The sequence below is a fragment of the Anolis carolinensis genome, chromosome 4 (genome assembly GCF_035594765.1).
Source record: "Anolis carolinensis isolate JA03-04 chromosome 4, rAnoCar3.1.pri, whole genome shotgun sequence".
NCBI lineage: Eukaryota > Metazoa > Chordata > Lepidosauria > Squamata > Dactyloidae > Anolis > Anolis carolinensis.
This window is the reverse complement of record NC_085844.1, coordinates 32907450-32935210: the sequence shown is the minus strand read 5'-3', so window position 1 is coordinate 32935210 and position 27761 is coordinate 32907450. Positions and strand designations below refer to the sequence as shown.

General features: G+C 40.4%; 1 protein-coding gene across 2 annotated transcripts; it reads right to left on the bottom strand.

The window, feature by feature from the left end:
• Positions 1–27594, bottom strand: nbn (nibrin). Of its 2 annotated transcripts, XM_008108410.3 has the most exons (17): positions 27504–27594; positions 27196–27381; positions 25571–25704; positions 24478–24626; positions 24197–24356; positions 22990–23093; positions 20122–20239; positions 18796–18989; positions 17540–17637; positions 15741–15888; positions 14646–14924; positions 13118–13565; positions 10105–10191; positions 2727–2879; positions 2032–2145; positions 1588–1637; positions 1–727 (listed from the first exon to the last, which is right to left on the bottom strand). In XM_008108410.3, the coding sequence occupies exons 2-17, from the start codon at positions 27230–27232 to the stop codon at positions 700–702; spliced, it is 2301 nt and encodes a 766-aa protein (XP_008106617.1). In that variant the 5' UTR covers positions 27233–27381; positions 27504–27594; the 3' UTR covers positions 1–699. The 2 variants fall into 2 exon arrangements, with proteins under 2 accessions (XP_008106617.1, XP_062836268.1); XM_062980198.1 differs by lacking the exons at positions 24478–24626; positions 27196–27381; positions 27504–27594 and having other exon boundaries at positions 25571–25700.
• Positions 27595–27761: the final 167 nt, after the last annotated feature.

The window sequence follows — 27761 nt, the reverse complement described above, 5'->3', positions numbered from 1 at the left end:
TCAACAGGAAGCATGGAAAGATGTTTATTCTATTGACATGATACTTCAGATTTTTAAGCCAAATAAGACACAGGATCTATACCACCTTTCTCATACAGACGTGCTGAACTTTTCTAAATTAAGAACATAAATAAGATACAGTGGAAGGAAGAGATCTGGGATTACTTTCTGCAGGCATAAACAGAACTATGATAGATTTGGACTTGAGCTAGCATGCTTAAAAAATATATTAGAAGCCCACCAAACAGATCAATTTTAAAATTATCTTTCTCTTTCAGCTTCTCTTGATTCCACAGTTATTTGATTTTTTAGCATCAAAACTGGAGAACCAAAGACAAGAAAATATTTCCCATGCATTTAGAGACCAATACAGCTCTAGTGAAAAAAAGCTAATTTGAAAGGTCCAAAACAATACAGAAGAGAAAAATTATAGAAGCCATGCGATAAGATCCATGTCATCTTTTTATAAAATGTCAACAGTACTCATATCATATGTAAATTATACCACAAAAGGGTTAAAACAAAAAATCCCTTTTAAAAGCAATGTAATCTCATTTTCTTTTGTAAAAGAAAATTGCATACAGAACAATGCTGCTAAAAGGCAGCCAACTGTCCTTTCTTCATAATGAAAAACAGATTTATCACCAGCAAGCAGGTCAAGAAATACTTTCTTCACTGCAGATCTATTTCAAGGCACAATTATCTTCTTTTTATACGGGGCTCATATCTATAAAGAGAAAAAGGATAAAATTTATACATAAGGTAAGTGCCAAGTTTTAAAACCAAAAGTGAAATGGACTGTGACGTCTTCATTTATATAAAAAGTTTTCTTTCAACTCCTGTTAAGACCCTCGCAAAAGGCCCCTGACACAATGAATAATGCTGTTATAGAATAGCAATAAAATTACAAAAAAATTAAGAATTAATATAATTTAAAGTTATTGCAAGGTTGAAGGGGAGGCCGAGGAGAGGAGGGGCATGTAGGACTCGCTAAAGGTAGGATATAAATATAATAAAATTTTAATGGAAGAGCTTGTTAACAGTTAATCAGTGATGAAGGCGTATGGAAGTTGGATTAGATGGGCCTTGCAGTCCCTTCCGACTACAGGATTTCATCATTCTCAAAGTATATTACATTTACACATTACAATATAACTCAGATGGGGGATGACGCAAGACATGATGATCTGACTACACAGGCAAACTGAAGAAGCAACTTTACTAATACAAAAAGGATGTCAAAATTTTAAAACTGGGATAACACCACAGATGTGAAGTGGTCTACATCACTAATTTCTAAATTCTGAAATTCTTAAGAGGTTGAACTCAGGACTCCCTCCTATGGGAATCTGCTTGGCACTTACATTCTTTATATGTCATACATCTTGGAAAATGGGACACTGGTAGGGACCAAAGCTGGGATTTTCTGTGCAGCAGTTCTTTGGTTTAGGGAATGCCTTTCGCAAAAATATTAAGAAGGATAATGTGTGTGGGGGGTTGTAAATGAAGAGCCTTCAGAAAAATACTGATGCATTATCTCACATAACAAGCAGTCACTGAGTTCACCACTGAAAAGAAGGTCCTCACCTGAAGAGGTCATCTGCAAGTGATTCCTCTCTCTCATGGCGAGTCTGTTCCTAGAAATATTAAGTGTTTTAAGAGATTCAACCAAGAATGACATTTTCATACAAACATCACATAGATGTACTCACTAGTAAACATGACCGTTCTCCATCTAACAGTGCAAAAGTATAAGAACAGTTACCCCAATGGAATGTTGCACACCTACCCAAGATGAATGCTCCATCCCTTCCTTCTATTGCAGATCCCTAACATGGACAATGTTCCCCATATCAAATTCTACATCCTAGGATTAGGACCTATCTCTTTTGCAAATTTCTTATCATGAATACTGCACATTCTAGGACAAAGTTTCCCACAAAACACTCTCAATTCTCCCTTCTCTAAAAGGAAATGGTATTCTAGATATGCAAAAAACTATTAAGAAGAGAGAGCATGGGTATTCATTACCTCCATTTCTTGCTTCAGCCATTCTTCCATCTCAGAGTCCTTTCTAGAATGAGCAGCTATCAGATCCGATCCCCCAATAATGTGTGGGAGTTGTCCAGCTCCAGGATAAGCTACCTATGAAACAGAGTATTTCTCTGATTATTTCTCAGCCAACCTTTACGGTATACGGTACAGGTCTGTGACAAAGTAGCACGCCATGCTAATTATTTCTTTTCTGCTCCAAACTCAAGGAATCATTCTTTTCAGGTCTGGCAGGGCATCCTGAATGCAGGTCCCACTGCTCTGGAGGAGAAAATATTGTTGGAATTTGCTGTTCTACGATTATCTTTTGGGTTGAAAGGAGGACATTTTCCAGATGGGCTGTTCTTCTTATTTGCTCTGACAGAAAGGAACATAATCTGGTAATCCAACCCAAACCTGGAGCCCATCACCTCAGAGGCACTAAAGCACTAGGGAACCTTGTACCACATTAAGATTGATGCATTTCTTAAAGCATGAAACCTCATCAGCATAAAACGTTGCTTTCGGTTATCTAGTTAAGCCTTTACGGTTCCATGAGAATCTGCTGATCTGTTTAAAGGTACACACATACACAAAAAACAAAGTTGGAAGAAGATCTTATACAACCTATCCCTGAAAACTTATCTGTATATCAAATCGTGCTGTCTCATAACGCTTCAAAAGTAGATACCAACCTTTTTAAATCTTTTAAAGTTGTTCAAATGTCCATAATCTTTTTTTGAAGCACAATAAACATCTTTCTTTGGATTACTAACAACCAATGATCTAAATTCAGTGAGCAAAAGTCTGCTGGGTAGATTACAGTCATCTGCAAATTTACCAGGATTCTTATTAGAGAAGAAAAAGAAATAAAACCATTATTAAAATTAAAATCATTCTCATAAAAATCCTTTATAATTAAGTTACCAGCACTTTATTCTCCAGGCATTTATTTTTGTGATTGTACTCTCAGCTTCTGTATTCCAAATTTTAAAAACTAACTTTATTTCATCAGAAAAATTAAAACAGCTATTCATGAACTATAAAATACACACATCAATGTATTCATCTTGTATCTTCCAAATCATATATTTCTTTGTAGGACATTATTTAACTTTCTACATCTCTTTTTATAAATAATACAGGAAAACCAGCCTATTTTTACAATGTGTGTGTTTTAATTATTTGGAACCTGCCTCAAGCCACGAGGAGAGGCAAGTAAGAAATAAAATAATAATAATAACTACTACTACTACTACTACTACTACTACTTCCGTAGTCCTGGTTTTCCTTATCAGAACAATTAGTATGATAGTTTGTGTAGATAATTTAAGAGATGATGACAAACTGGTTATTGTCACGACCCAGGCTACAGAGCACCAATAACCATACGCAGAGGCCAGATTCTATCTAATATCTTTATTAAGGAAATATATAAGGTTAATAAAAACAAATGTAAAAGTTAGTTCAGAAGCGGACCTTTCAGGAAAGGTCAAAATTAGTCCAAAAAGGCAATGTCCAATAAGAAATATTATGGTCCAAAGTTGTAATCCAATAACCGAAACACTCACTTTGCCAGGCAAAGTGAGGGGAGATGACAAGGTCCTTCAGTCCATAAACTTGAGTAAGGCTAGGAAATAACTTGATACTTGAAACAAGGCTTAAAACGTGGAACAAGGTAACTAGGAACAAGAACAAGGTCCGTGGAATAACTTGGTAAAATCCGTGGAACAAGGCAAGGATTGATCCTGGGAAACAAGGCAAAGTCCGTAGATAAACAAAGGCTGGGAAGCAAGGCGAAGGCTGGAAAGCAGGGCTAGGCTTGAGCAGGAGCGAGGCTTGAATCGGAGCGCGCTGTCCAGACACAACTCGCTCCGTAGGCTGACGAATTGACTCCGCGAAGTTACTACGCGGGTAAAACACCTATATAGAGTCTAACTTTCCCACCGAAGCAGTTCTCTGGGAATCAGAAACGAAAGCTAAACTCTGAGACCAGATGTTAAACTCCTTAAAGATTCTCACGAGAAACAGTCTTAATTGGCTACATTCTTAGCCGCAATTCTTGCACTCCTGCGCGAAGCTGATTCCAAACTTCTCTGTTGTTTACAAAACTCCCGGCGCAAGAACACGGGAGAAGTAGGCTCTGGGCTTGTTTGACATACTTCTGGGAGACAACTTTCTTGCAGGTGCAGGGTTCCCAGATCTGCCTGGGAAAGATCTGGCTGAGAGGAATCCAGTTCAGACTGGGAAGGTAAAAAACCCAAGTTTTCATCTTCATCAGGAATTACAATGTCCTGAGCAGGACTACAAGGCCCATGGGTCATCACACTATCCCCCTCCTCAAGGCCCCTCCCAAACTGGGGCCCTCTCCCCGAGGCGCGAGGTCGCGGCTTGGCGGGATAGGTCTGATGAAAGCGACGGGTTAGCTCAGGAGCATGGACAGTGGAGGCGTCTTCCCAAGAGCGCTCCTCAGGGCCAAAACCCACCCAGTCAATGAGATATTGTAGGCGGCGGCGGTGAAAGCGAGAATCCAAAATGTCCTCAACCTCGAACTCCTCCTCCCCATTCATCAAAACAGGAGGGGGGGCCGGTTGGTCTGTATCAGGACGCACACCATCCGCCGGAAGGAGCAGGGAACGGTGAAACACTGGGTGGATGCGCATTGAACGCGGAAGTTGGAGTTTGAAAGTCACGGGGTTTAATTGCGCCACCACTGGATAGGGGCCAATGAAACGGGCATCTAACTTCCGGCAAGGGCGGTGGGAGGGCAGGAAGCGAGTGGACAGAAAAACCCGATCTCCTACCTTGATTTCGGGGCCCGGCTGGCGGTGTTTGTCAGCGTGGCGTTTATAGTCCTCCTTGGCTTGGTCCAGTTGCTGGAGCAAAAGTTGTTGCACCGCTGTGAGTTCCTGCAGCCAATCCTCTGCTGCGGGAACTTCTGAAGTTTCAATGACAGGGGGAAAGAAACGTGGATGGAAGCCGTAGTTTGCAAAGAACGGCGTTTCTTTTGTAGAAGCTTGAACTCCATTGTTGTAGGCAAACTCAGACAGTGGTAACAGAGAAGCCCAATTGTCCTGTTGGTAGTTTACATAACAGCGAAGATACTGCTCCAAAGTGGCATTGGTGCGCTCCGTTTGCCCATCTGTTTGGGGATGATGAGCTGAAGATAAGCGAGAGTCTATGCCCAATAGTTTTTGTAGCGCCTTCCAAAAACGAGAGGTGAATTGAGATCCACGGTCTGTGACTAAACTCTTGGGCAATCCATGTAGTCTGAAAACATGTTGAAGGAATAGATCCGCAGTCTCTTTGGCCGTGGGGAGGCCTTCGCAGGGAATGAAATGGGCTAACTTGGTGAAAAGGTCCACCACCACTAAGATCGTGGTGAATCCACAGGAAGGTGGTAGGTCAGTGATGAAATCCGCAGAAATTATTTCCCATGGGCGAGATGGGGTAGGAAGGGGGTGTAAAAGCCCTGAGGGCTTCTCCCTTCTTATCTTGGAGCGCTGGCATACTGGGCAGGTGTTGACATATTTTTCCACATCCTTGCGGATCTTGGGCCACCAAAAATCCCTTAGGATCAGATGCATGGTTTTAAATAGTCCGAAGTGTCCTGCTGGTTTGCAGTCATGACACAGACGAAGCGCTTTTTCCCTGCCCGGTCCGGGTGGGATATAAACATGATTTCTATAGCAAAGCAGCCCATCCTTAAGCGAAAAAGGAAAATGCAGACCTTGACGAAGTTGATCCTGCGCCCAGGCATCTGCTTGCTGACTAGCCCTGATTTCTTGAGCACAGATGGGCCCTGGAGTAGAGGAAGTTGAACCAATGGGAATGGATTTGGTGTTCCCCACTGTGAGCGTGGCAAAGTTCTCGGGTTGTAATAGTTGGGATTCAAAGGTCTCCTTACGTCCCGCAGCGTATTCCGGTTTACGTGACAGCGCGTCTGCTTGCTTGGTCTGGGCTGGGGTCACATAATGAATCTGGAAGTCGAAACGTTCGAAGAATAAAGCCCAACGTTGCTGCCTCTGATTTAGTTTGCGGGCAGTTCTTAGATGTTCTAGATTACGATGATCAGTGTGGACTTCAATGGGAAATTTGGCCCCTTCTAGCCAATGTCTCCAAGTTTCAAAGGCTGCCTTTATGGCCAGTAGTTCTTTTTCCCAAATGGTGTAATTCCTCTCTGGTGTGGTTAGTTGACGAGAGTAAAAGGCACAGGGATGGAGGTGATCTCCCACCGGTTGTAAGAGTACAGCCCCAATAGCCACATCAGAGGCGTCCGCTTGCACAACAAAAGGGGTTCCAGGATTTGGGTGCTGTAGAATTGGCTGGGAGGTGAATAGTTTCTTTAGTTGCTGGAACCCTTTCTCTGCTTGATCAGTCCAGCGGAAAGGCTGCTTTCCACGGATGCAGCTAGTGATGGGGTCGGACCAGCGGGCAAAATCTGGAATGAACTTGCGGTAATAGTTCGCGAACCCCAAGAAACGCTGCACCTCTTTCTTGTTAGTTGGCGCCCGCCATTCCAATACTGCTGAAACCTTGGCTGGATCCATGGAAAGCCCTAGAGGCGAGATGCGGTAACCCAGGAAATCTACCTCTTGTAGATCAAAGGCGCATTTTTCCAGCTTGGCATAAAGTCCATGATCCCGCAATCGTTGTAACACCATTTTGACGTGGTTCTCATGTTCTGATTGTGATCTAGAAAACACCAAAAAATCGTCCAGGTAGATTATCAAGAACCTGTCTAGATAGTCCCGAAAAATGTCATTGACAAAATGCTGGAACGTTGCGGGAGCTCCGCATAAACCGAAATTCATAACTCGGGACTCGAATAATCCGAATTTGGTCTGGAAGGCGGTCTTCCACTCGTCCCCTTCCCTGATGCGAACTAAGTTGTAAGCCCCCCGAAGATCCAGCTTGGTGTAAACCTTGGCTCCTCGAAGCCGATCCAGTAGATCCGAGATTAAGGGCAGGGGATAGCTGTTCCGCTTGGTGATATTGTTCAATGCTCTGTAGTCCACCACCAAGCGTAGTTCCCCTGACTTCTTCTTCACAAACATCACTGGGGAGGCGGCTGGGGATTGAGAGGGTCTGATGAATCCCTTGCGAAGGTTTGTCTCTATGAATTCCCTGAGAGCTTCTTGCTCTGGTTCAGTCAGGGAGTAAAGATGCCCTCGCGGGATCGGGGCCCCCTCCACCAAGTCAATGGCACAGTCATAAGGTCTATGTGGGGGTAATTTTTCGGCTTCTTTCTCATTGAATACATCCCAATACTCGGAGTACTTCTTTGGCAAGGTGATGATGGGCTCGGTGTCTGTGGCATGGCAGACCTTGGCTACGAGGCAATGGTTTTGGCAGTACTGTGAAGCAAACTGCAGTTCTCTGTTGGACCAGGAGATGTTAGGGTCGTGGAGAGTCAGCCATGGAATTCCCAAAATCACAGGGAAATGGGGAACCTCGGTAACAAAGAAGGAAATCTCTTCCATATGTTCCCTTATCCACATCCTGGTGGGTTCCGACCACTGACTTACGGGGCCCGTCTTGAGGGGGCGGCCGTCTATGGCTTGCACCACACGGGCATTCTTGAAATCATGATATTGTAATCCCAGAGAGTCGGCATACTCTCTATCAATGAAATTGTTGGTAGCTCCAGAGTCTATCATGGCGTGGATCATGACGGGTCCCCTTTTTGCTGACCATAATGTGACCACGAGAAGGAACAGGACCCCGGTTGGCGGCTCTTGAATGGATTTTTTGACCGGGTTGGCGAGCCTCTCTACACCCGGTCGTTGGCTTCCCCCGCCGGCTGTGTGCCAGTCGGCTCAGACGTCTTCGTCTCCGTGGAGGACGCCGCCGCAAGACGGGCGGCAGGCTTCCCTTTGGCTGGGCACTCTCTGGCGAAGTGGCCCCCGTTCCCGCAGTACCAACAGAGGTTTAAGCGTTGACGACGGGCCTTCTCGGCGGCATCTAGTCTGGGACGCACATTGCCCAACTGCATCGGCACCTCCTCGCCTCCTCTGGGGTATGGGGTTGGCGGTGGGGGTCTCCACACTGGACGTGGCTGAACGCTGGCGGGAGCGGGGGGTTTTGCCCCGGCTCTACTGCCCTGGCCTCGAACCCACTGTTTCCTGTTGGCAATCATGACTTCAGCCCGTAAACATTGATCAATGAGTGCCTCGAGGGTCTGGGGAGGATCCACCTTGGAGATTTCTTCCAGCATTTCAATGTTGAGACCCTCCCGGAATTGTCCTCTGAGGGCTACATCATTCCAGCCGGTGTTGTGGGCCAGCACTCGGAACTCGGCTATATACTGAGACATAGGTCTGTCTCCTTGGAATAGACGACGGAGTTTGTGACCGGCTGCCTCCAAATTGTCCTCGATTCCCCAAGTCTCCTTGAGGTGGTCCAAGAAGTGTTGCGCTGATCTTAGGTGTGGAGAGGCTTGGTCGAACAGTGCCGTCGCCCAATTGGCCGCTGGCCCGTCTAGAAGACTGTAGACCCACGCCACTTTGATGTCTTCTTGGGGAAACTCGGCATCACGGGCCTCTAGATAAGCTTGACATTGGCGACGGAAAACATGAACCTTAGAAGCTTCTCCAGTAAACTTGGTAGGCAACGCCATGGCCGGGAGGCGGATTCCGCGCTCCCGCAAGCCCTTTATTTCTCCATCCTGGGCGTTGAGTCTGTCGCGGATGCGATCCACTTCGTCCTTGCTGATGGTGTAGCTCAGTGGCTGCCCACCGGGCACGGTTCCGGTAGACATTCTGGCCGAGGTTAATTGGTGCTTAGGGTGGCGGAGTCAAACTGTCACGACCCAGGCTACAGAGCACCAATAACCATACGCAGAGGCCAGATTCTATCTAATATCTTTATTAAGGAAATATATAAGGTTAATAAAAACAAATGTAAAAGTTAGTTCAGAAGCGGACCTTTCAGGAAAGGTCAAAATTAGTCCAAAAAGGCAATGTCCAATAAGAAATATTATGGTCCAAAGTTGTAATCCAATAACCGAAACACTCACTTTGCCAGGCAAAGTGAGGGGAGATGACAAGGTCCTTCAGTCCATAAACTTGAGTAAGGCTAGGAAATAACTTGATACTTGAAACAAGGCTTAAAACGTGGAACAAGGTAACTAGGAACAAGAACAAGGTCCGTGGAATAACTTGGTAAAATCCGTGGAACAAGGCAAGGATTGATCCTGGGAAACAAGGCAAAGTCCGTAGATAAACAAAGGCTGGGAAGCAAGGCGAAGGCTGGAAAGCAGGGCTAGGCTTGAGCAGGAGCGAGGCTTGAATCGGAGCGCGCTGTCCAGACACAACTCGCTCCGTAGGCTGACGAATTGACTCCGCGAAGTTACTACGCGGGTAAAACACCTATATAGAGTCTAACTTTCCCACCGAAGCAGTTCTCTGGGAATCAGAAACGAAAGCTAAACTCTGAGACCAGATGTTAAACTCCTTAAAGATTCTCACGAGAAACAGTCTTAATTGGCTACATTCTTAGCCGCAATTCTTGCACTCCTGCGCGAAGCTGATTCCAAACTTCTCTGTTGTTTACAAAACTCCCGGCGCAAGAACACGGGAGAAGTAGGCTCTGGGCTTGTTTGACATACTTCTGGGAGACAACTTTCTTGCAGGTGCAGGGTTCCCAGATCTGCCTGGGAAAGATCTGGCTGAGAGGAATCCAGTTCAGACTGGGAAGGTAAAAAACCCAAGTTTTCATCTTCATCAGGAATTACAATGTCCTGAGCAGGACTACAAGGCCCATGGGTCATCACAGTTATTAACAAAGCAGGGGGGAAGTTCCCTTTAAAAATTACCTGACACTGACGTAACTCCAGTTACTAGTCCAGACTGATATTTCAAATAAATCAATGGGAACTTGGTAAATCCTATTGATTTGGTGAGGAATAACAGCTGGATTTACATTGTTGTTTCCAAAAATGAAACAGCAACTAAATAAAGTACATTTTGCTATCCTTTGAAATCTGAATATCCCTTTTAACTTATAGAGATCGCCCTGCAATATTTTACTACAGTTAAATGTGCTAAATGTCAAAATGAAGACACTTCTTACATTTGAGTCACTCCTTATAGATTCTACTGGTTCATCTTTTGTTTCTTCCTTTTGGCTTAAAGCTGGACTGATCTGTTCTTTTTCTTGCTGTATGATAAAAAAGATGCATGTAAATAGATTTTAAAATATAGCCAATACAGCAAGAGTTGCTGAAAACAGGATCCATTCTAGCATCTGCTCAATTCTCAAATTATCCTTGACCTTTGTTTTCCAAGCCAGCTAACTTCAGTTTTAAAAGCACTAAGCAAATACAGTAGAGTCTCACTTATCCAACATAAACAGGCTGGCAGAACATTGGATAAGCAAAAATGTTGGATAATAAGGAGGGATTAAGGAAAAGCCTATTAAACGTCAAATTACATTATCATTTTACAGATTAAGCACCAAAAACATGTTTTACAACAAATTGACAGAAAAAGCAGTTCAATACAAGGTAACATTATGTAGTAATTACTGTATTTATGAATTTAACACCAAAACATTGCAATATATTGAAAACATTGACTAAAGAAAATTGGCGACCAATAAATTGACTACAAATAAAGATAGAATTGCATAAAATGAACTTACAGACAACATTGTTGGAAATTAAATCCATAAAAAGTTCAATCTTTGCTGCCTAGAGAAACAGCTGTGGATCAGGGCGGGGGGCAAACTGCATTGGATAATCCAGAATGTTGGGTAAGCAAGACTCTACTGTATAAAGGTTTTCAAAGCTAAGCAAAAATATCAAGAGTCTTATTCCACCTTTGGCAAAGGCAACTCACAAAGCTGCAACTGACAGACAAAGAAGTTTATATCATAATAATAAAATTGTTGATCCATAAAAATGCCACAAGATCCTTTGTTGATTTTGCTACAGCAATTTTGAGTGCCATAATTCTGGAAACTAGGAATACCTGGATGTAACATTATGCACGGTTGATTTAATGTACCAGTTCAACAAAGGCAATGTTTGCAATCCATCAAAAAATCATACAGGAGAACAACTGTAACACAATAATAAAAAGCTTTTGCATTCTAAAAATACAGAAGATAGTCACATACGTGATTATATTTGTGAGAGATTCTTAGATACACTGGGCCATGGGTGGGCAAAGAGCAACCCTGCAGTTGTTCTTTGTCTGCAAGCCCCAGTTGCCCTAACCTACACGGCCAACTGCGAGAATTGTATATTGTAGCACAACATCTGGAGGAATGGAATTTTCCCATACCTGAACTAGATAATTACTGAATGTCCATATAAAGGTTATACAAAGGAAAATAACATTTTGCTGCATGCACTTTTTTTTGTTACATGCATTAAAGTCAACTCCAATGTTATGGTTGAGCCTTATGGCTCCGATTCTGGGAGACGTGGTCGTAAGACTCCTCGGGAGTCAGACTCTCTTGAGGAGCGAGAAAGGAAGCGGCTGCGGGACTTATTTGCAGAACCATCTGACGAGGACTCCTTTGAGGGTTTTACCGAGAGAATGGAGGAAGAGATGGTTAGCTCAGAGGAGGATGACATGGAATGGACTCGTGTGAGGGAGGATTTGGGTGCCACCGGCAACAATAGTATGGAAGGCGATTGGGGGCCTTCAGGATTAGACCCGTGGACAAGCTGGAGGGATGGAACGGGATCCACAGCTGGGGATGCTGTGGGGCGTAGTCAAAGGTGTTTCAGCTCTGATGAGGAGGATGAGGATGAGGCACCTGGAATTAGGGTAACAGCTGACAGCGATGAGGAGTTGTGAACTGGCATAAAATGGGGTTTAGAATCCAGGGCTAATTGCGTTGGGCAAGGTAATCTGGACGAACGCTTGGGCTCTTGTTGGGAAATTCCTGAAGACGGGTGTGATTCGTTTGCTGAATACGTAAGTTACCAAGGACACTGGGCATAGGCGGCGGGAGGAACTGTGTGGGCTTTTGTTGTGCAACCTGTGTTTAATCTTAATAGCTTGGACCTCCGTCGTCTTTTTGACGAACATTAATTGCCTACTCTGGACTGACTGGCTGACGGACTGACTGACTGACTACGACCTCGGACTATCCTTCCTGTGGCTATCGTTGGAACTGGTGAACTAAAGACATCTGTACCTGGCTTTCGACCTTCGGACCGGATTGAGACCTCGCTGACCGCTGCTGCCCTGATTGATGTGTTTGAACCCGGAGTTTGTTTGCTGCTCGGAGGAGTAACTTCTTACTCAATCAAAGCTCTTGGTAGCAGAGAAGTATCTGCTGCCAGTTATTTGTGTTTCTTTGAACCTTTGTTTACCAGCTTTTGTTTGTTTAAAGTGCCAGGCTGAAGTAAGCATTTTTAGTTTAACCCGGATTAAACTCCAGTTTAATCCGGTTTATCTTTTGAACGTTTTTTAGTGTCTTTTCACCTTGAAGGACAATGTGTGCCTAGCCCTTTGTCTTTTACGGGCATTTTTGGTTCTGTATCTTTAATAAACTGTGTTGAATCTTATCTGGTGGCGTTCTGTCTCTGACATCCAAACTCTCTCATAAGATTTTCTTGGCAAGATTTATTGGCAAAAAGAGATTTGCAATCACTTTCCTGAATGGGTTTAGATAGAGCAGTTATGAAATCTTCGCAAATTTAATTAACTGTCATTTATCTAACTAGTTTTAAGTTAATAAAATAAGGCTGAGTCTGCAAAATTACATGGTATTACCTCATTCCCATATTTTGGAGTAAACAGCAATTCTATTTAAAGCTTTACAAAATATTGCCTCATTTTTTAGAGAAACCTTTTAAATTACTCTTTAAAAAAAACCATCTAGTTGGATTTAACTCTATATGGGTAGCATCGAAAAAAGTTGTATTGATTAAAGCTATCGTTGATTCAAAAAGGCCATAAGTGGCACCGTGTCAGAGATACTGCACTGATCCAGATATAAGTCAATTCACCTTTTTGGGATTAATTTGGGGGCAGTAATTTTTCAATTTATGTGTGAGTATATATGGCAGTTGTGTTGTGATTTGAAGGACTCAACATATATATCAAAACAGTTAAAAAGAACTTACCAAAGGTCCTTTAGCCTCTGTGCTTGTTGAAATCATTTCTTTATTTTCCATTTTCCTTTTCTTTTTTGGATCCTGGGCATTTTTTTGTTCAGCCAAATCTCTGACATCCTCTTCCCAATCCAACTCTTGGCTCGCAAAGATAAGTTCTAATGAGGCTTCATCCTCTACTGAATCATCCATCTCTTTCCTCTTTTTTGATTTGGACTGTCCAGAAGGAATACTTTCAGCAGCAAACTTTTCTGACTTTTTATTCTCTGTGACAGATTTTCTACTTGTGTCTATATATGATGACTCATCTATATAAGCACTGTGTTCTTCTTGAAATCTTTTTGGGTTGTTTTCACACAGCGAACGAGTTACAGGTTGAGAATGTCCACAACCCTCTGGTGGCTTGATTTCATTCCTTACATATTTTGCTATTGAGATTTCTCCATCCTCATTTCTTTTTCTTGAAACATAAAAAGACACTTCAAACTAAAATTCTGCTACACAGATGCCAAACATACACATTTACAACTAATCTTAATGGCGGGATATAAATCCATTTACACTATTATGGGTTCATAATGCATCATGTTGTTGCTGTTATTGTCAATCTGACTCTATCCTAAGGCTTTCGTGGTAAGAAAAAATTTGTTGTAAACTTCCTCTGTCTGAAAAAATGGGTTTCCAGGGCTGAATGAGAATTCGAACCCCAGTCTTGCAACAATAGTCCAACACTCAAATCACAGTACTACAATGGCCCAAGTCCCACTCAAGAAAGTATTTTATCTTTAAGCACAGGCTGGCAGAAAGCTTCTGAACAAAAAAGGCCATTTATATGGTCAAAGCTTTTAGGAATTAAACGTGTAGGAATTTCAGCTGAAATTTTCCTGCTTTTTCAATTACCATGGAGCTAAAATGTTTCAGGAATGATGGATTTTTGAGAAATAAGGCATTTATAAAAACAAAGGCTATCAGAGAGTGCAACACATAAAATTATGATGACTGAGCATTTGCAACCAAGACAAAGAATTGCAGTGATGCACAATGGGACACCATGCAAGATGTCTCACTGTACCAGGCATCTCCCATTGCAATATGGAACAAGTTGCACAGCAAAATACATTGTACATTGGGACCACTAGCTCCTTTTGGATAAAGGTCCCAAAGGTGCAACTATGGGTCCTTCCACACAGCCATATAACTCAAAATATCAAGGCAGATAATCCACAATATCTGCTTTGAACTGGGATATCTGAGTCCACACTGCCATATAACCCAGAAGATAATGTTTTTACAGCTGTGTGGAAGGGACCTATGTCTCCCTTATGAGAATATAGACATTATGCAATTGTAGTATTCAACTTCATGGGATTATAAGTCCATCTACAATTATTCCAATTATAACCTGGTTATCACTTCTCAACAGAATGCAGCCAGATGTATAAATCAGAAACAAAAAACTAAGTGTTTATAGTTTTCTGATAGTACAAATCAAAATTAAAGAGAAAATAATAACAGATGCAAGAGATATCTGCAAACATACCTCTTTTTAGATGCCACCTGAAAATAATTTGTAATTGAATTTGACTGCTGTGAATCTGTCTCTTTGTTCCTGCTACGCCCTGGAATTTTAGAAGGAGGTGATGCTGAACTATTCTGGTCAGTCACGGGTTTTCTACGTAACATAGGCAATTCTCCTCTTACATTTACAGTGCCAGTTCTTGCTGGAGTCTCCTTTACTGTAGTTATATTCTCTGGATGGTATTTTCCTTGATCTTTTACTCGAAGGTCTTTATTTCTTTTCTCTCCTGTTTGTTCCATACTGCATCAATAGGGGGGGGGGGGGGGGAAGCCAGGTCAAAAATATTATCAAGGTTAAATGTAGTTTCAAGAAATGTCATGAGAAATTAAAGTAAACATAGGATTCCACATTAACTGTTAAAACCATGATCTTCCAAAATATCTGGGCAGGGTTAGAATTTTAAAATAAAATTCGTTTACAAATGTGAATAAATCTTATTTCTGTTTATGTAAATCAGAATATACACAGAACGTTGTATGCAGTGTTCTCTTGATATCTGCAGGAAATTGTTCCCATCCATGGATAAAAAAAATCTGTGGATGCTCAACTGCATTATATAAAATAGCATAATAAAATGGCATTCCTTATACAGTAGAGTCTCACTTTTCCAACATTCGCTTATCCAACATTTTGGATTATCCAAGCCATTTTTGTAGTCAATGTTTTCAATATATTGTGATATTTTGGTGCTAAATTTGTAAATACAGTAATTACAACATAACATTACTGCGTATTGAACTACTTTTTCTGTCAAATTTGTTGTAAAACATGATGTTTTGGTGCTTAATTTGTAAAATCATAACGCAATTTGACATTTAATAGACTTTTCCTTAATCTCTCCTTATTATCCAACATATTCGCTTATCCAACGTTCTGCTGGCCCGTTTACGTTGGATAAGCGAGACTCTACTGTATTTTAAAAAATCAGGATTTATTTTTGGATATTTCCAAGCTGAGGATAGCTGAATCCATATGAAAGGCTGGTTGTATTCTAGAATTCCTAGACTGATTGTAGTTTCCTCTCAAAATCTTATTCATAACAAAGCTTTGATTTACCATGTATCCATCAGCTGGTCCATCTCAGTGTCAGCTACATATGCAGTGATCTCACCTATAATGCTGGGCATTGCAGTTTCATCTACCACTGCATTCTGAGAGAGGCTTGGTCCCTGAACAACTGATGTTGATGATGCTGGCTTTACACCTAAAATTTAAAAATATCAAGGAGCATAAATACTTGGATTTCACAATCATGTACACTATATCAGATAGTGTTTGAAAACACAACCTGAAACAGCCATTTTGATTCCTTTAAATTACTTGATGTTTTATGTACATCATTCTAACTTATGCAAAAATCTTCTGTCATATCCTCAATTCTCAAATAAATGGTGAAAAACAAGAATCACAATTTAAAGATGCTCAAAATTAGTTCTATGTTTGCAAATACGACATACTGGTTCAGTTGTTCCAAGATACTATAGCATCCATGCTGCTTTTAAAGCTCCAGACTTATACAAAACAATTTTTGATGATGGGCAAGGTACTGCTACTATTCAAAGGCTGACAAAAGTTCTGCTGCCTATAACAACTCTTTTGGATTTCTCCAGGAAAGCAATATCCACTGTATTCGTCGTTTCCTTACTGTATAGAGGTTTTTCAAAATACTGAAACTGGGTTGCTGTGAGTTTCCCGGGTTCTATGGCCATGTTCCAGAAGCATTCTCTCCTGACATTTCGCCCACATCTATGGCAGGCATCCTCAGACGTTGTGAGGTCTGTTGGAAACTAGGCGAGTGAGGTTTATACATCTGTGGAATGTTCAGATTGGAGAAAGAACTCTTGTCTGCTTGAGGCAAGTGTGAATGTTGCAATTGGCCACCTTGATTAGCATTAAATGGCCTTGCAGCTTCAAAGCCTGGTTGCTTCCTGTCTCTGGGAATCCTTTGTTGGGAGGTATTAGCTGGCCCTTACTTCTCTAGCTTTTTAAAGCTGGCCTGAACTACAACAGTAATAAATATTTATATCTCTTATTGAGGCTATGCAATATTTCAATGCAGCATTAAGGAACAATGAATAATATATGTCATAATAATATAAGTTATTATGACATGACTTGAAAGGTTCTACTATTGAACAACCTCCATTTCAAATAGCAGTATATGCTAAAGCTTAACATACAAGTAGATGACAACCATAACAGAATGCAGACTGATGAAATCTCAGAAAGGAAGTACTGAAGACACAGGATGCAAGTATTACCTCTTTTATTGAACAACATCCACTTCAAATAGCAGTACATGCTAAAGCTTAATGCAAGAGTAGATGTAAACCACATCAGAAAGTAATCTGTCACTGAAATCTTAGAAAGGAAACACCACTGAAGACACCAGAAGCAAGTGTGACCTCCTATTTCTATACCTCCATAGTACTAGAGATGAGCCCATTTTTAAAAAACAAAAACAAATTTATCACACTATCTACACAAATACCCTGTGGTTTTACTTAAACTGAAAGTGCATTTCAGTTTAAGTCCTCATTTTCAGCTTAGGTCCTTAGCCATTACACAGCATAATGACACAGCACACCACTCCATTCTCAGAAGGAGGGGAGAATTGCATACATACATACAACAGAAAAAACGTTCCACACATTTCAAGAGGAAAAATGGAACTGGATGCTTACAATTTCATTTGAAGACTAAGTATCTAACACTTGCAAAATCTACACATACATCAAATAATAAAATGCTGTATCTTTCACTATGGAAGAAATCCATACAAATATTCTTCATCTCTAGAAATATTTACTAATACAATTCTTTAAAGTAAAGAATACAGAAAGAAGGGTTTTTACCTGTTCCAAGTGAAGCTTGAGGATTACAATAGCATTCTGTGGATGCAAAAATAACAGCTAAACCAATTTCCGCTTCTGAAATTGTCCTATACTTCTTCCTATCAGAAACAAAATACACTATCAATACATCAACCTTGGATCATTCACTTCAACAATATTCTGGGGGAGCACTTAAAACACAGAGATGTTTTTTCAGAATGCAGTTTCATCCATAATTCACAGGGTTGCAGATAGTATGCAAACAGTGTTACAAATCTTTTCTGGTAACCCATTCCTAATTTTTTTGGGTGCATTCAAAAGTGCAGCTTCAAATAGGAATAAACACATACATGCACATGTTTCTCTTCATTCCAGAATTTACAAACTAGCAGCATAGATTCATTCAAAACAACTCCCAATTTTAAGTTCTATTGATCTAGGCACCTTCATGGCTACAATCTTGCAATCAGAATTTATACCTAAAAGCACCAGTTGGTAAAGTGAAAATAATATTCTTCAACTGTTTAATCAACAGGAAAAAATACATACTTGGATCCAAACTAGTTAAGCCATTAAAGCAACTATTAAAATCTTCTATTAATACGCTAATTTCAACATCTAAGTAAGCAAACTATTTTAAATCTTTTAGAGGCCACTTGAAAGCTTTTTTCATAGTACATGCAAGGATGTTTTTTTCTACCAGTTTCCTCTTTATTTATAATTTCCATTTTAGTGACCTGATGTATAGATCTATGGGTTTTTTTTAAAAAAAACTTGCCAGGTATTTTATGTCAAGCCGTTTTGAGTCTCCTTTGGGAGAGATAAAGTGGGGTATAAATATAAATATAATAATACCTGATGACACAGGCTTATCTGCTTGTCCCTTTTCTCTGCTTTGCTGTTCACCCATATGTAATAAGGGATTCTTGAGGCAGCATCTGTTTACCTTGTCTATTCTAGGCAGGCACACAAGCAACAGCAGAATGTGTGGATTTATTTGATTTATAATCCATTTTTCTCTCATATGGGACTCAAAATGGTAGGACTGACAACAGAATTCTTTTCTTTCCTCGTTCAAGCTTTGCTGGTGTTGTTTACTGCAACACACTACATTTTGCTAGACATCCTTGACCTTTCCCCCAAATATGTCAAGAAGGACTGAACAGGTATAAAGACTTTATAAAAAAGAGATTCCTTGTCAGAGGCTTTGTCAACCGAGTTAGGTCTATACTAAGATATCAGCAATCCTAATTTAGTCACAGGCAATTCGATCGCACCTTTCCAAAGCAGCTGTGATTGTATCATTCCATTTCCTCTCTACACCAGAAACAGATGCTTGAGACTGTGATAATCCTATTTCAACGACACAAATGTTAGGTGCTGTCAAAGAAGCAGCAGCATCTTCTTCTGCTACTTTAATCAGCTTTGTTTCTCCTCCTCCAAGTTTAATCGCTGGGCTCAGTTTTGCATGCTAGAATTGAATTTAAAAATCATATAGAATTAGAACAGAAATTTCCTTAACATGGCATTTATCTATAGTAAAGGCTGATCATTTCGAAAGCTTGAAAAGGAAAGCAACTAATGTGGGCATTCCTCAAGACTCAACACACAAATCTGACAAAAGCAATAATTATTTCAGTCTTCTTTCTCACTGTTATCATATTATACCTTCTGCAAACATATATTGCGTTTGTGTGCTGGGTATTGGGAAAGTTTCTTGTAGTCTTGCTGCTGCCTGTTTCATGTTTGGATCTGCAGTTGGGACCTGAACCGGTTTGGCTGGAGACACTGCTTCTGCAGACACTGGAGCAACGCTGCTTTGGATTCCTTGTGCTTCGACCCTGGACTTCGGCTGACAACGCTTCTCTTCTTGCAACTCCCTCTGTTAACCATTTGTGTACTGTGCCTTTTTCTTTTGCCTTAGAGCACTTTTTGCATCCAGTTGAGCTGGATTACATTTCTGTTTACACTTTTGAACCAGGTCTGGTTTGGTTTTTTGAGTTTTTGACCAGTGGAACTGCATTTAAGTATCCCTGCGTCCTTTTCCTTTTATTTCAATAAACTCTGTTTTGAAGACACTTTTAATTCTGGCCCTTTAAGGTTTCTGTGATTCCAACATTAAACATCTGATACATATCAATCAAGGACATTTGATTGTCCAGATTCCACTTGAATACATAATAGGGTCAAACTCCTGGCCCAGTTGAAACTGAAATTAGACATCTGCAAAAGCATATCTCTATATGAGTAATGAATAGCCTTTAGTGCACAATACAACCAGCGATCCCTATGTACATTCACTCATGGGAATCTGCATCCATTACTGAATTATAGCTTGTTTCTGTTATTCACATGAAGCCCTTACATTAGGGGCATGCAACCTTTGGTTCTTCAGACTAAAACTCCTACAGTTCCTCACCATCCGCCACTCAAGATGGATTTGATGAGAGCAGTATGCCAAGATGTCTGGTAGGCCAAAGTTTGCCCCTGCTGTTGTTCTACATGTTAAGAACAATTTACCTGTGCTATAAACATAACCTCAGTATATAAAAGCATCTTAAATTCTCTTCTTCAAGGTTTTAACAACAAACATAGCTATTTACCTGCTTAGCAGTTAGAAACACAAATGTAATTCCACTGAAGACTGTTTTTCTTCTAGGACAGATAGTCAGATCAATCTTCTCATTTTTGATACTTGGCTCATTGATGGGAGGATAAAAGCTGTAAAAATATAAAATAATTTTAAAACAGTAACATATGGTTATAAATGCTATGAAATGATATTCCATTCTACATTGCTTAAAGTAAAAATTATTGGAAGGCAAGAAACAACCATATACATAGACAATATTCTACACATAGTTACAACTGAATGGGAAAGAGGAAGGTAATTTCCTTTCCAACAAGCTACTTAGCTCTAATCCACATATATTCTAATCTGGGCACATCTAGTTTGTTTACTACGTTTACACATAAAACTCTCAGGTATACTCTTCAGCCCATATCTATGCATTAATGAACATATGACTTCTATGTGCTCCCTGTATTTCTATTTGACACTCTTCTCTTGATCCGGCTCCTGAACAGAGCTTTGGGCAAACAATAACTTTCAAATGTTGGGCATTTGTTTTTTTAAAAAAATTGAAAACATTATCTCATATTTAAAAATATGTCCAAAAATAACAGTTCATATGAAACCACAGTTGTCAAACAGAAATAAGAATTAAAATGCAAAAGGTATTCAGTACAGCAAGTCCTCAAGAGACAACAATTTGTAGTTGTAACTCTATACTAATCACCACAAAAGAATACCTCTTTTAGATAGTTTTATTAATATTAAAATATAAATTAAGTTGAATCATCTAACACTGGAAATTGAGATACACTCTGAAGTAAATGCTTTACTGAAACAAGCATTAAAGTCACAATTCCATTTAAAAACAGCTTATTAATGTACATAATCCCAAGAGTATATGTACCACTTTGAGAATACTACCATAGAGATCTCTATAGCAACCTGTAAAATGAAGTCATCTTTTGAGTTTTATTTTGTTTAAATGAAGAACAAGGGTTGTTTGTTAAAGCAAGAAGAAAAGAAGAAAACTGACTTTTGACAAAATTCAAGAATGCCTTACAGTCTCATAACATTCAAGGATATCTTAAAGTTTCTCGAGAACTAGTAGAATTCTTTGGTAGAGCAAGCAACACAAATTGAAAGCTGTACTCAGCAAACAATTACAATTTATCTTTTCCAGTGAAAGATAGCTTTGTTTCAACTGGCTTAATAGTACGAATCTGTCATACAAGTAACTAGCCGAAGTGCTCCTAATTATCTAATTAGGTCACTTCAAACACTTGGGCTCTTATCTTAACTTACATTATTTACAACTGAGTTACACTTACTGCTACATGGTCATGATGCAAGAGACAGAACAAATGGCACAGATATATTGATACAAAACTGTTATGAGCTCATCAATTCAGTGTCGAGCCTCCCAGTTGTTGAGACATCAAATTTCCTTCCTGATCTACACATGCTCCATAACATTCCAATGGTTTAACTCATTCATAGCTCATAGCATGGATGTTTTAACTTTACAATTCATTTTAATGTTACACAGACAGAATCATTGTTTAGGAAGCTTTCCCTGTAGCTTCGTGACTTGTGAAATTACAAACTAAAAAGTCATCTTAGTTTCTTAGTTCTAGATATTTCTAAATGGTATAGTTTATCTGGTCATTTCAATCTAACAGAATTTCATGGTCACTCTGGTCTGATCTCAGTCATGTTATTCTTCGAATCAATTCTATGGTTGCACAGGCAAGCATTACTCTGCACTGTATCTGCCCCCTTTCCAACATGATAGATCAGTAGTTCTCAGCCTGGGGTCCCCTGATGTTTTTGGCCTTCAACTTCCAGAAATCCTAACAGCTGATAAACTGGCTGGGAGTTGTAGGCCAAAGACATCTGGGGACACCAGGTTGAGAACCACTGTGATAGGTGAAGGTGCTGGGAGATTACTATTTTTCTATATGGGAAGTTAGGTCTTCAAGGGGCTTTTCTAAAGATCCATATGAGTTTATTGTAGCTATATAAAACTACTGGGAGAGCCTGTCCAGTGTTTTAGAAGAAGTTATCAACAATATGCTAGTGATTGCTACCTCTTTCTTCTTTCTACCTGAAACCAGCATGATGGTTCAATGGCACCCTGAGGTCAATAGGTAGAGACTGCATTCAATATTTCAGTTCTAGTAATTCAAAAATAGTACACGTTATGAATACAACAACAAAAAAACCTAGGTTGGATCCCCAGCAGTTTCAGTAACAGACAATGTGGGGTTCTCAGCACTCAAGCTCACTGCTGAGACCACCAAATGTGGGGTTTCCACTCTTTATCCCACCATAGTATAGAACAAATATGGTGTTTTCCAATCACGCAATCCCACCAGTGCCACCAATCATGAGTATTTGTTTCAGGTATTCACACTACAGCTGCCAAAAGTGTGTGTGTAGTAGTGGTCAGTGCCACACAAATTTCATAATGTTCACTACAGGTTCTCAGTGCAAAGGCTATCCACAATTCCCATCTAAGACAAACATAAGGATTTCCTCCTATCCACTTTGTGTGACATTAAATGTGCAGTCAAGCTAAATACCCTCAAGGTTGTATACAACTTTTACCACCCTTCCCGCATCAGTGTTGCCACTTCAGACATATCAGAAATCAATTACGTATTATTTATATGAAATTTTAAAAACACCACCCTCTTCTCAAACTAAATCAGATTTTAATATATAGTATATCTAGGTTGATTTGAGAAGCATTCTTGCAAGTATTTATATTCCAAACAATTAAGTTTGAACATAAATACAGTATTATCACTTTGAAATGGACTCAGAAGTCAAGAGTATTACAGTATCAGGGACCAAGTGACTGAATTATTTTGAAATCTATAATGAATCTCATTACCTTTCAGGTATTGGGAAATTCTTCTGTGCTTCTACAGCTTTGACTAGTTCATCAAAATATTCTGGCTTCACAATTGGTCGGCCACAAATCAATGCACATATTGTCTGCAGATAAAATAGAAAACTACTAGCATAATTTCCTACATATTTAAAAATATACTGGTGTTCCTCCTTTGGTCTTACTTTACTCTCATCCATACACATATCTATGTAGCTAATCAAGCAATTCTTTGGTTCCCACTGATTGACAGTATCACATAAAACTATCACTCCCTGGAAGAAGGCACAGCAGGCACACCTTCCCCATTACTAAGCATCTTTAGCATGCACTATCATCCAAAGGAGATTACATTTTGCTCCACAAGGATAGTATGTAAGGCGCCTTGTAGCCTGCTGTCAGTGTCTGCATGGCATTCAGCAGACAAAATCACTGAGATCTGTTCTGTCTTAGAAGCTGCAGTTTATACAGGTCTGGTAGGACCTTGCTGGTCCAGTGTAAATCGATATATTTCAATTTATACAACCTGAGGATTTGGACAGGATCCAGGTAGAGGTGAAAGCCATCACATGCATGGTGGACCTATGTCCTTCTTGGCTGGTGAAAGTAGCCTGAAGGGGACTGGCAGATTAGGCGGGATTAGTGGATGCCTCCTATAACTAGGCAGGTTTCCATATTTTCTAAAAGAAGCTGTAATGAGATCAGTATTTAAAAAGTTCTCCCTGTACTACTATGCTAGAGAACTATCAGACAGTCTACGTTATCTTTTTCATGTGGTCAAGGTATTAGAGCATAACCCAGATCCAGGGGCTCCTTGATGAAACACATTATCTAGCTCCATTTCAATCTAGCTTCAGACCTCGTTATGGGATTCAATTTTGGTCACCTTAGTAGATGACCTACGTAAAAAATTGGCCCCTTCCACACAGCTGCATGAATTGGATTATATGGCAGTGTGGACTCAGATAACCCAGGTCAACACAGATATTGTGGATTATCTGCCTTGATATTCTGGTTTATATGCTGTGTGGGAGGGCCCTTAGTTCTGCTGGAACTCTCCATGGCTTTCAATACCATCAACCATGGTATGCTTCTGGGCTATCTGTGTGGGATGGGGCTTGGAGAGACTGTTTTACAGAGGTTTTGGTCTTTCTTGGAGAGGCAGACTTAGAAACATTTACACATACGCATGTGAACTCATACAACTTACCTTCACAGTGATTTTGACTGAGACCATAACAAGATGAGTACATTCTTCTTTCCACTCATTAACTACATGACCTCCCAGCTGATGAATATTTTTATTTATCAGACTTTTCTGTGAAACATCTAAGCATGAGGAGCACACAACCAAAGGTTCATATTCTACCCTGCAAAGTACAACAAGAAAAAGGGGGGAGTTGGAAATAAATATATAGCAACATAATTCTACATATCATTTAATAACTATTTAAAAAAACACACAATATATAAAGTACAGAATACTCTTACCTATACTTGCTTTCAAAGACTCCAAAAGTTACTCTGTCACCAGATTTCAATGTTCTAGGAATACCATTTGTTATCTTTTCTTCATTAACAAAGGTACCATATTTAGATAAGTCTTTTAAAGTTAACACAGGAAGTGAAGAAGTCTGGCTCTAAAAACATAAAATGTCTTTGTTTTATTCACAACTGGCGCATGTTTTTACATGTTCCATATATTTTATTTATGGCTCAAAAATATTTATTTTATGTCCAAAGATATGGATCAGGGTAAAGCGTGATCGAAGTCAATCCTCCCTGATGCTCAAATGGCACCTCCAATGTTCCTGATACATCAAACACTTCAAAAATTCAGAGACTACTAAATGCCAATCATGTCCTTGTGAACTTAAATGGAACTGGTATCAAGAATGCCTTATAGAGCAGTGTGGGAAACACTGTGATCCTGTGGATGTTTAGGATTTCAGTTCCAAGATTTCCTAATCATTGACTAAACTAGATGGAGCTTTTGGGAGCTGAAATCCAAAACATCAGAATGACCAAAGTTTGGGAAACACTGCTCCAGAGGGTGCAATCCATAGCTTCAGACAAAATGATTTATAGGGAAGGAATTATGGACTGAAAGAGTAGACACACCCCTCCATGTTCTAGAAGTGGGGGGAAATCCCTAGACATTAAGAAGATGTCCACTTTGGTGTAGATCAGGCATGGGAAAACGTCTGCCCTCCAGGTGTTTTGGACTTAGGAATTGTGGGAGTTGATGTTCAAAACACCTAGAGGGGCGAAGTTTTCCCATGCCTAGTGTAGATGCTTCAATTGAATGAATACATATGTAGATACATCATTGAATGTACTATATGGTATCTTTAGCCTGGTAACACCTTAAATCAGTTTAATGTGTTAGATAGATCTGTATTATATTAATCTAAAAAATTGACAACAGCAACCAGTTACTTATGCCCTTTAACAAGTATTATAATTTGAGTTGAAGCTATTACATTTTGTATTTGCACAAAAGATCACAAATATTGTGTGACTGAAGTAGCGAACAGGAAAAAATTTCCACAAATTCATTTGTAATAGGTTATTAGGTACTTACAAGCATCACTTGAGGTTGACTAACAGAAAGGACTGCATGACTTCGGCTAATTGACTGATCATCCTGAATTAAAATGCCACAATTCTTGCGCCCAACAACATACTCAACGCCAACTAAAAGGTGGTACAGCTGTCCTGAAATTGAAGATAACTTTTAAAATCCATCTATGATGGAAAAAGGAATCACAGAATTGGAAACTAGCATTTAGCATGGGAAGGTATTTCATAGAATCAGAGAATGACTGAGTTGGACGAGTCCTCATGGGCCATCCAGTCCAACCCCCTGCCAAGAAGTAGGAAAATTGTATTCAAAGCATCCCTGACAGAAGGCGATCCAGCCTCTGTTTTTAAGCCTCCAAAGAAGGAGCCTCCACAACCCTCCAGGACAGAGAGTTCCACTGCTGAACAGCTCTCAGTTAGGAAGTTCTTCCTAATGTTCAAGTGGAATCTCTTTTCCTGTAGTTTGAAGCCATTGTTCCATATCCTAGTCTCCAGAGCAGCAGAAAACAAGCTTGCTCCCTCCTCCCTATAACTTCAAATATTTATACATGGCCCTCATCATGTCTCCTCTCAGCCTTGTCTTCTGCAGGCTAAACATACCCAGCTCTTTAAGCCGTCCTCAGAAGTATTACTCTATGTATTTTTTAAAAAATATACAGCAGAACAGCTGTAATATTGAAATTAAAAATAAAATAAAACTTTTAACACTGACACATAATCTAAATATCGGAAAATACGCATACTTATAATTATTCGTCTTATTTTAAAAAATATGTATCTCACTATGAATCTGTTGCCTGGGGGCCCTTTTCCATCCCAGCATCAGACATGAGAGATTTGGTTATTTTATTTATTACTAATAACACATCTTTCAGTAAAATTGAACATCATGCTGCATTAAAATTCTCAAATATAAGATGGGATAGAAATATTTTAATTTTGGGTTGCTGTGAGTTTTCCAGGCTGTATGGCCAGGTTCCAGAAGCATTTTCTCCTGACGTTTTGCCCACATCTATGGCAGGCATCATCAGAGGTTGTGAGGTCTGTTAGAAACTAGGCAAGTGGGGTTTATATATCTGAGGAATGTCCAGGGTGGGAGAAAGAACTCTTGTCTGCCTGAGGCAAGTGTGAATGCTGCACCTGTCCACCTTGATTGGCACTGAATGGCCTTGCAGCTTCCAAGCCTGACTGGCCTGGGGGAATCCTTTGTTGGGAGGTGTTAGCTGGCCTTGATTACTTTCTGTCTGGAATTCCCCTGTATTTTGAGTATCGTGCTTTATTTACTGTCCTGATTTTAGGTTTTTAAAAAACTGATTTTGTTCATTTTCCTGGTTTCCTCCTTTCTGTTGAAATTGTCCACATGCTTGTGGATTTCAATGGCTTTTCTGTGTAGTCATTCTCTGTGTAGCCATCCAATGCTAGTCAAGGTGACCAATTGCCATAGAATCCTCAAAGTTATATTTTGCAAGGCCTTTAGTTTTCACTGCCCCAGAATGCTAATGCCTCACTAAACTACAGATCTCAGGATTCCATAACCTGGAGCCATGACAGTTAAAGCGGTGCCAAACTGCAATTAATTCTGCAGTGTAGATGCACCCACACTCACTCCCAGGCGTTTCCTCTCACCTGGGCGGCCTTCGGTTGCTGGACCCAGTTTCCACATCTTCCGCCTCGCCTTCCCGGCTTCTTTCCACAGGCACGCCTTTCCTTGAGGAAACACACCGAGCGTGCATGCGCCTTCCTCGAAACTCTCCAGCACCAAGTTCGGAATTCGTGACGATAGGCTAACCTAGACTAGGGAAACAGCGCCACCTATGGAGAGAACGGGGAAAAAGACTTCACTGTAAACTTCAACTCCCAGAATGCCTCACTATAGGCCACGCTGGCGAGCGCTTCTGGGAACTGTAGTCCAAAGGCCAAGGGTTGAGAAATACCTTTGCTATGACGTCAGTTGAAAGGCACGATAAATGTAGTTGCTGCAATAAGGGAAGAGGTGTGGCCACTGCTTGCCCTGCCCTTCGCTTTGATGGAATGAGAAGTGCAGGGCGGGGCTTGGGGGAGCCTTGACCTATCTTTCTGCCCGATTCGTTAATAACGGCCCGCCCCTTTGTGGCTCTTCGCTCTGATTGGACGTTGATAATATGAGGGCGGGGCTTAAGAGACAGCTCGGGTTCCTCCCAACTTGCCTGAGA

Coding starts and splice junctions, on each gene's coding strand:
- nbn (XM_008108410.3), bottom strand. CDS start 27,232: ATGTGGAAACTGGGTCCAGCAACCGAAGGCCGCCCAG. Junction 24,357..24,477: donor GTCTTTGAAAGCAAGTATAG/GTAAGAGTATTC, acceptor TGTACTTTGCAG/GGTAGAATATGAACCTTTGG. Junction 1,638..2,031: donor GGCTGAAGCAAGAAATGGAG/GTAATGAATACC, acceptor TAATATTTCTAG/GAACAGACTCGCCATGAGAG.